Raw genomic sequence first — 10,796 nt, forward strand, 5'->3', positions numbered from 1 at the left:
CTATGCTGACCTCTCGTTCAAAAAGGCGACACAATTTGCAAAATTCAAGCTGCATGTATTTGAAAATGGTAAATATAAGTGGTTATGCGAAACTTTGTAATAGTTATTCTTATCATACGAGTTGTTAAGTGTATTATCACCTAAGCAACACATTTAATGCTCGGAACTTATAACTGTCATTATAAAAGAAGACAGCAGCCTATAGTTATCTGCCCATGCGTAACGTGCTATATCGATGTGAAGCTGTAGTTTGTCGTATGCATTCTATATCTATGAAGCTGTAGTTTGTCGTATGCGTGCTATATCGATGTGAAGCTGTAGTTTGTCGTATGCGTGCTGTATCGATGTGAAGCTGAAGTTTGTCGTATGCGTGCTATATCGATGTGAAGCTGTAGTTTGTCGTATGCGTGCTATATCGATGTGAAGCTGTAGTTTGTCGTATGCGTGCTATATCGATGTGAAGCTGTAGTTTGTCGTATGCGTGCTATATCGATGTGAAGCGGTAGTTTGTCGTATGAAGATGTGTTCTTGCCGTTATAAATCGGAATGATGTTTTCTTGAACATAAAACGTGTACGCTTTAAACGTGACATACGTGTTTACTTGCATGGGTTTACGAGAAACTTATGAATAACACTGTATTTATTTTAATAATAACAACTCTATATTAATCGAAAAATATTTGTGTTCGCGACAAACATTAAAGACCATGTGCCGACCATTAACTTGGTGTGTGTGTTACTACAGTTTTATTTTCTTAAGCTTCTAAATAAGCTTTAAAGTTTAAGATATGTTCTGAGATATTTGACTATGTTCGCATTTTGTTTCAAACAAGTGTTACAAATGTATTGTGGTAAGAATATCTATACAGGTTTTTACTCGCCCATATGTTTTGCAAAACTTAATACATTTTCTGATAAAATTCAATTTTAAGTGTGTCCTTAATTATGAAACCAGTAACAATACTATAATGATTTCAACTTGAAAAGAACACAATCGTCTGCACCATGTACGATTTGACAGTCCCAAGTATACAATACTAGTACGTATGACGTCATACTTCTTGATTTCGATCATATTACCAAAGGAAGAAGCGTAATATTTTGCAATATATCCTTTATGAAAATGAACTTCGTACATGTCAATTCAATTTGTCACTACATGATTGACAGGACATTTAAAGATTCGTTCCTTTTATTGCTTTTACTCAATTTCGCATTGGTAAACCAAACTACGTGACTGTATATAAACTATTGCATCATTAACGAGTCATCGTTTACTAGGCATAAGCGCATATTTCATGCTGCTTATTTAGCATTGCAAAAATACTTACTCGTGCTCTGGACCCTCGTTCATGAATTTATGTTTGTACATTTGTGAAAAAATTAAATCTTAAAAATGCAAGTCTGTTTAAACACTTCGTGGACGACACGTGAAATCACTTTTCTTGGAAAAATCATTTAAACCTAATTTTACAATTCTTTGAGTGGCGGTGAATTGCTATCTGTTTTCTCATTTTAAAATTTAGAATTTGACGGGTTCTTTCTGGACTTCTATAACAATGGAGGGCAAGCATTTCGAATGGACAACGGCTCAGAAGTGCAATACAAGAAATGGGGCAAAGGCGAGCCAAATAGTGGAGAAGAAATGTTCATAGCTGTTTGGGGTGGGGGTGAATGGGAATGGGCTGACGTATACCCGTACAAGAAATTCCAAACAGTTTGCGAGAATGAAACATAGACACAGTGCATGTTTATGTAATTATGATAGTTGGTTATTTAATATATAGTATGTCATCCACCATACCTTAACACTGCAAAACACACTCATTACCTATTTCGAATTAACAACGGCTCGGAAGTGCAATTCAAGAAATTTGGCCTAAACAGTAAGTACATTTCTATTTAACTATGCCAGTGGGTTATCACTTAACACTGCAAAACACACTTATAACGAATTTTGAATGGACAACAGCTCAGGCGTGTAATTCAATAAATTCGGACTAAAACAACCAGATAGTGAAGCACAAAAGTTCATGTTGGGGTGGGGATCAATGAAAGTGGCAGGATGTTTTCCCAACCTGTGGATTGTGTGTTCCTATTTAACTATGATATGATGGACACCCAAAAATACCCTTAATACGAACAGCTCTGAAACAAATAAATTATTTGTTTGTTATTTAAGTGTATATGGTTTAGATCTAAGTTAGTGGATTGTGTGTAAACCATCGTTTTCAATGTGTTAATTTGTTAACCAGTTTTATCTTGATTTGTGTAATAATTATCATTTGTATTGCGTCTTTTGTTACTTATCCACCTGAAAATACTTGATTCAAATAAGGACTAGTTGAACAACGTTTTATCACAATCAAAGATCCCATTACACTTATAATGCTGGTTAATTATTTCGTGAGTTTTGGCATGTTTGTGGAAAAAAACACTCAAGAGAAAAATATTATATTGAAATCCAAATATGTTTACAATCAATACATTGCGAATTTATATTGCATACAAGTAATAGAATATCTTCAAACAAATGTACAATTTTGCATATGTTATGTTTGTATGATCGCTGCTGATATCGTGTCTTTTAAGAGATTTGATGTTTATATGCGTATTTTTGCATACCCTGTTCTTTACATGTAGTCTCATTCATATGCCTTTCATTCATGTACATGTATGTGTTTATTAATGTTTCGTAAACATTCTACTCTGTAAATACTATATCTCTGGTTCAGTATCTTAATATGCATATGACAAAGTCATATTTCTGATCGTATTGGTTATTGACTCATACAGCCCCGGGGGGGAGGTAACTTTCTATATACGGGTATATAGGGGTGTGCCGAAAATATGGGGTGTGTCTTTCGACTAAAATTATAGATATGGGTATGGTTTTGAGCATCAAAGTATATATATGGGTATTGACATCAGAAATTTGCTTGTATATACAAGCATATAGATTTGAAAGTATCAGTATCAAAATGGGTATGATAAATTTCATTCTTGTATATAAATGGGTATCAAAAAGTAAATTTCAGTAGCGAGAAAGATGTAGAAACTTGACTATGAAATTGACGAATAAACATATAATAGCAAATTCAATAAGCATACTGTATTGATATGATAGAGATTAAAATTCTAGTATGAAATGTGTATACTTTATCAAATTCTAGTATTGAAATGTGTCCAATTTTTCAAAATTCTTGTATTGAAATGGGTCCACTTTCTCAATGGTATCGTATACAAATGGGTTTGCTTTTTCAAAAATCTTGTATCAAAATTGGTCTACTTTATCAGAGTTCCGGTATAAAAATGGGTCACATTTCGGCAGTCTCAGTGGGACACCCCTACCCTAACATTTGGGAAGTTACCCCCCCCTCGGGATTACAGCATATACACTGTACCTTCAATACAAGGATTGTGTGAACAAGAGTTGCTCAAAAACGCTTTTAACTAACGGAATTTACTTGGAAATGAACGTTTTCGTTAATCATCTCACTACATTGTTGTGATGTATTCCGATCAGGAAACATACCAATTAAGACAGTTTCAATGCATATTATCTTATTTACATATTTACATTTTATGATATAATCACTTCTGTACGTCTGCTTTAGAAACCTTATGTGAATTTGCATTTACATGCCCTTCTTTTTTATTCACTCCTAAGTAGTTTGTGTTCTGTTTTAAATATGTCGTTAATAATTGTGTTGTTCTTATAGATGTTTTAAATCGTTGTTTGTGTTTGCAATAAAAACTTATATTGTACCGCGGTGTTTAAGTTTGTGTCACTTTACTTTAATGATGGCTATTGTATTGCAATTACTGTTTTAACTGACGAATCATGGAGAACCAATTCTAATGTTTATCTGCATATACATGTACAATGCTATGTCTTGCTAGTGAACGACGCATTTAATTTGTACAGGTATTAATTGTATGGATTGTACACTACGCATAAATTAAAACCAATGAACATCAATGCACGCAGGGCTCGTCTAGATGCCACAATGATTCCAAGGGAACAGGGAGTATAAAACAGACTTGTTTTTGTATAGTTTGAATAGCAGTTGCGAGTCAAAGCCCTCGCAAATGTCAATTAAAATAGCCTTATGTTAAGCAACAAACATTAAGCTTCGCATTCGCAGAAAGTGTTTGACTATTATATTAATAAGCGATATCTTATTATTCAATTGGGTAATGTCTTCTTAAACATTGATTTTGTTAGTGATCGCATTAAAAAAATTGACAAGTATTTAGCCTATTATTAACATGAAAACGATGATGTGAAAAAAACACTACAGAACTCCGAAATAATAAAAAGGCGAATATGATAACTTAACTCAAGAACTTGTACGTCAATAACACAATGATGTGAATAACATTACATAACTCTGACGACATGAAAACGATAATATCAGCTCCCCTACGTAACTCTGACTTCATGAAAATGGTAATGTTACCTACGCTACAGAACGATGACTTCATTTAAGCGATTGTGTTCAGTTCACTACTGACGATCCGTCCTATGGAAAGTAATGAAATGCAAAATTTCCAATAATGAAATAAATTATGTTAACTGCACTTTATAGCTGGTACAACATAAAACCGATATTTCATACATAATGGGGTTTCCGCGTATCGGTGTTTTAAGACTTTGTCTTTAAATATTGCTTTCTAATCGTGATAAATCAAAGAAAATACATCGGTTCAATGGTATGTTATCCTTTTTGTGAAGGAATAAAGTGCCATTGTGATATGATGGGAAATTTTATCTCGATATCGTACAAGAAAAAAGAAATTGTTAGTTACACAAAAGACATTAAAAGTTTACCTATTATCTCATAAGTAACCAGTTTGCATATTTTTGTATGATTTAGCATTAAATATATGCGCATTTTATAAAAAAACAAAACAAAATAATAAACTATAAACATTAGTACAGATTTCAACGACAACAGCTTAGCAATAACTTTTAACTTTCTAGTCCTCTAATGTAAATACAGTTTTAACAATGTATACATCGACTTCTCTTCAGCTCAGATTGGATGATGGCGGGCAACTAAAAATAAAAAAAATATTAATTGAAAACATCCAGGTAAAATATTCGAAAACAACAACATTTTATTTCAATTGACTACGGTAGATCTATGAAGTTTGAGCGAGTAGTCGTAATCGTAGTAATTACTTACCCGTCATAGGTCATTTGAGTTTATTTTAATAATAGTGGGAAAAAACTTCAGCATCGGAACTAGGAAGTTTTGGGGCAGATATTCGGCATATTTTGGATTACATCGATACGTTGTTCCTACCGATACGCAGTACTCGCAATATACATCAGGAATGTTGGGCTAATGTGAAATACACAACACAAGTACTTGAACGATATAAAACCCAGATTATATTTTTATTAAGAACTCCGACGTCGTGAAAATGATGATGTCAACCGCAAAACAGATGCAGTCTATCTACAGACACAGGTGATTAGCGTGTGGATATGATATTAATTAGTAAAAACGTCCTTTTGATAAAAAAAATAATCAAATTATAACGAAAAATCAACTTCTCTGAAAAATGATTTTAACTATCAAATATATATATATTAAGGTATTCAACTCAAAATGACCCGAAAACTGGGTGCATCGCTTTAAACAGCCATAACTTCATCAGTTTTGTAGCGATTTCCATGAACTTGGTCTTATTCAACGCAGAAATAAATTTTCTTTCTGAAAATGTTCATATTTTGACAAAGACTGTGTCAAATTTAAGAAATAACACGATACAAAACTCGCATGACTTACTCGTCACCGATCTGACTACAGATAGTCACGAATTGAGGACTGAAGTGAACTTCACTACAGAGCTAAAAAGTAATGAAAATTAATGTTGTCGACAACACGTAAACATACGTCTTGTCGATCAATTAATTGATTACTAAGATCTTCACTAAAAACCAACATGACATGAACAGTTTGAACTTCATTAAATTTCTCCATGCAACCGTGTAAGCGAACTGTACTTAACACAGCCCAAAGCCATGCGATGAGTAATTATGGCAACTACAAGTACTCTTAGGAACCCATGCAGCAGAAGATGGTCCTTTTCTACAAAACTAACTACACATTGCACCTTAGGGTGTAACTATTTGTAGATATTTAATTTCGTATTGAAGAGATTGAATGTAAATGCCAAAGATAGAAACATCTAAAATAGTATTGGATTATAAATTCACTGGACCAAAATGTCATTATATACATATTCGAATTAATGCTACAACAGGTAATAATTTCTACGAAAACAGATTTGTTTTAAAAAGTGTAAACATACTTCTCAAATGAGTTTACATTACAAGCGCGCTTGTGCAGGACTAAGAAAATAAATTAACAGCTAACTATTGTTTTACCCAAAAGTCTTTAGAACCGACTCATCTACGTGGGGTCTTAAAATAAAAGTAAATAAATGTTAATTAAACGAAAAAAATGTGCCTGGGTATACAATTACATTACCCTGGTAATATGTCTAATTCTGTAAAACATTAAAATGAACAAGCACTAAGAGCCTATCATCATCATGTAAATATTTTATGGCGTGTCCAATTATATGTCAAAACTAATCTATCGCTGTTTGATTCAATTGTAGCGCCAATCTTACTGTAAGGCTCTGAATTTGGGGCATTTATGACAACTCTGATGTTGATAAAGTAAGTACTTAGAATTCAATATTATATCAAGTGCTTATGGAACAGATGAATAGTTTAACCAATGAAAATTTTACAAACAATAACCTATGGTGTCAGGCTTTAAAATTAAGTTTAGACAACCTTGGCATTGGCTATATGCTTAATACCCCTTAATAAACATGCGACATTGAATACATGGTAACTCAAAGACTGACAGATCAATTTGTACAATAATGAAATCATAATTTAGCTTCACAGACCAAATGGACTTCTTAAAATTTAAAAAAATGTTTCCAATACGAAAAATACCTTGACTGTATATCCAATGAAAATTCTAGAATCCTAATGAGCAAATTACGATTAAGTTCCCATTGTTTTGAAAAAGAAGACCGGCAGTGTAAACTCTGTAATCAATATTTTTGTGAATCTGAATATCACATTTTACTGTGTTATCCAGTATATAAAGAATTTCTTATGAAATTAAATATCAGGACATCCTGGCGTACAAAATGTAAATACATTATAATGTTGTCTTACACAAATTCTCTAAAGCTAACACATATTTTGGTAGGAGCTTTTTAACTTAAATCTGTAATTGCATGCTTACACAATGAATGTATTGCATAGTCTTACATTTTCTTTGTTTGCTATTATGCAAGCGTTGTTTTTATTATCATATTTATTTAACCTTAAAATGTTATGCTGTAATTTGAACGGTTCTCTGTCTTAGCCATCTCTCGTTTGTATAAATGTTCTTGGCCAAAGGCGGAATGCCGGATTGCCAATAAACTATGAATTAATTGTTTATTGAAAGGTGACTCAAGCTCAAACAGATACCAATCATCAAACCCAATGTAAACCAACAAACATCGCACTGAAACAATATTTATCAAGACCACACATGGGCAAAGAAACAAAACCGCATTTTGCCATGGTTGTTTTAATGTTGGTCACGTGGTATTTCTAACGTCGACAGAAATATCCGCGCTGTTAATGAACACCGTCGCTTTCGAAGTTCCTCCGTCATATTCAGTCTGCATCAAGACAATTTGCTTGAAATACAGTTTAAATATAATGACTCGGCTATTTACCCTGGCCATTTGTCACCACGACCGCGCGTCACACATAACAAACCACGTAGAAAATGCCGTTTTCGGAACTTGAACGATCTCTGTGTATTGTATTGAAAGCGGGCCAAAAATGAGGCCTTTTATAGAATATTACTGAAACAGATATGTCAGAGCAAACAACGTGTAGACTATCCGCACTGGTTTTATCTGGTAACAGTTATATAACTCAATAACTAGTTTTGAAAGCACACTTATGCTTGCATCTGTTGATATACATTTATCTGCAAGTGCTTTTACATGAGCTTGATTGATTATCAAAATCGAAGCTATAGTTCATAGTGTATTAATCTTATTACCCAAGCGTTCTATTTGAATTGCCGTTATATTGATCGATTATATTGACATTTTACCGACCATTTTTTTCAAATTGATTAAATATAAATTGCTTTACATGTTTTTTTTCGAAAACGTGTTTGTAGTGAAGGGTAAATGAGATTACATGGATTGATTATTTTAACATTATTAATGCTGTAATAATCTGACCCTTATACAACAATCACAAAATAGACTACATTATATATCCATTTACTCTTTTAAAACGGGGACTACGTTGGTATCAGAAAGTAACGCCTATATGTTATGTTAGTAAAATACGTAAATCAGACACGAACTCATATATTAAATGCATTCAAATTAATGCTGATTTGTTGTTCTTTATGAAGATATTATCATTTTAGCGGAAATGCGTATTTTAACTATTTTCGCAAACATTAGTATCAAATAAATAAAACATATAAACTGTTATTCTTCAACGGATACACTATCGGCCCATATATTATACATCATTTATTTGTAATTAATCAATAATAAGGTTATACTAATCAATCATTTGATAGCACACATAGAAATGTTCCATGTCATAAATGTCGGAAGGTTCGATCAGTTAAAATCGATCTACAAACAGTCAATAATATTTCACTTTTTGTCCCAATAGAATTATCCACAAGTCACACAGCCTGAATACAACGTTCAATCATCCTAGAAGATCTTAGGGTAGTAATGTTTTATTCATCATTGAATATAGTTTTTAATCGATGCATCCAAGCAGGAATTTTCGAGAAAATGACACATAACTCAAACTTTGCAAAATACAATTTTAGCCATTTTCACGGCGTTTTTTATCCGTGCTGAGGATAAAATGCGAAGAATATAGATGGGCGTTTTGTTTTTCTTAATATCGTAATGTCTCAATACATTTTATATTACAATCGCGTTTACAGGGTTAAACTCTTAAAGAGAGAAAAGCATTTAAGTCTGCTAATATACATATTCTTAAGTGTTTTTCATTCGGCTTAAAGAAATGCTGGTGACTGAGAAACGACACTCACGATCTCGTAACAATGACTTCTTCATGATTGCAGGGTCAATACTATAAGTTAAGTCATCTGGATGATGTTTTGATTCAAGCTCATAATTTTTTTATATGAATTTTGTGTGGAAAGCATTAGATATATATACATTTACCTCACGTGAATTACTCATTTTATGTTTTTGTCCTGCAAATAATTTTTATTCGCCAGTATGCATGTACAATTATATACAATAATTGCTGGAATAGTAAAAAAAAACTAGAAGTAATGTTAAAAATGCGCATGCTAAGTTATGCAAATTTAATAATAAAACATTAATAGTTATGACAGTTCATTAGTATTACAAAGAGACTCTAACAGTTCCCATTAATTTTAATAATTTTTGATAAATATGTTTGTGTATAATTGCAGAGGCTAGTTTGCAGATATGTTGCAGACCATGGATTGTAGGGGTAAACCTGTAACGTCCACAATTATAGATTCAGCGTTTAACTTCAATACATAAATTGTTAGACTTATAGATTTTCTCCAACTGATCCCAATAAAGAGAGGTATATCAATCAATTCTTAAATAAGTGACAATGTTATAAATAGAAGATCTGATGTGATGTAAAATAAAACCTGCTGACATCGCAACTCCAAAATAAATTAACAATGGTTTTAATTTCTGTTTTACAGAAAGTACATTTGTCGAGTCACTTATTTTAATGTTTAACAGTTAAGTTGTAATTATGACATTGGAACAATTGAGTGTATGAATCTTTTGTAAAATTGTGATATACCGGTCCCTGTATAATTTAATATACGTGGCGTTTGAACGTTTTATATCACGGTTGTAATGCGCTTGGGGAATGACATAGCAACACGTATTTTCCGAAAGTACCGTAAGAGCCATTTATCGTTAAGCGCTTATTACATGTGCAAAATATGTAACCATACATTATTATATGTCATATGTATATTTTGTTAATGTTGCTTTTTATTTTAAAATATGTTATTCTATGCATATTGATTTTATCTATGTTTCCTCATACCCTGATGGAGGTAAATAAATAATAAAAGTAGGAATTGCTAATGATATAAACATTCAAATATTAAATAACAATATACATGTGCCGTATCATTAAAGCGCAATTAGTAGTTGAGTTCGCTGACAAATATAGCTATCCATTAAGACTAAGACCGTATTTATGATGCTCTGGTCCGAGTAAGATGCAATCTTTTATCTGTATAAAGTAGCCGAACGTTTATTTTGCGGGTTATATCTTGGAAGAAAAACTTGTTTGGGCTGAAATATATATGTGCATGGGGAAAAGGAGTGATCCGAGTATAAGTCAGATTATAAACGTGAAACTGTATGGATTAAGTGAACTGAACTTATTTTACCTAAAGGAAACCGACCTTAAATACTTAATTCAATAAGCAAGTAATCCACGTTACATAAGTATTATAATAAATACATTTATAGTCCAATAGAAAAATCGTGATTAACTTTTTAAAAATTGGTTTAACTTAAAAAAACACACACTCTAAAGTTAAATATATACATAATTAACCTCATAATTGTTTTACAATTAACACCAACTTTAACATTACTTGCGCGTTGGTATGCGCCTAATGGGATTTAGCAACAACAGTCACAATCCGAATAATCAGCAACGCAATGTATCTCCCCA

General features: G+C 32.4%; 1 protein-coding gene across 1 annotated transcript in view; it reads left to right on the top strand.

Moving 5' to 3' along the window:
- LOC127834328 (CD209 antigen-like protein C) overlaps positions 1-3,769 on the top strand; it is an 8,248-nt gene extending 4,479 nt beyond the window's left edge. Inside the window, exon 5 of the mRNA XM_052360075.1 lies at positions 1,528-3,769. Within this exon, the coding sequence (XP_052216035.1) occupies positions 1,528-1,739 (212 nt within the window). The 3' untranslated portion in view covers positions 1,740-3,769. The remainder of the gene's footprint in view (positions 1-1,527) is intronic.
- The last annotated feature ends 7,027 nt before the right edge of the window (positions 3,770-10,796 follow it).

Source organism: Dreissena polymorpha, chromosome 6, assembly GCF_020536995.1.
Source record: "Dreissena polymorpha isolate Duluth1 chromosome 6, UMN_Dpol_1.0, whole genome shotgun sequence".
Classification (NCBI taxonomy): Eukaryota; Metazoa; Mollusca; class Bivalvia; order Myida; family Dreissenidae; genus Dreissena; species Dreissena polymorpha.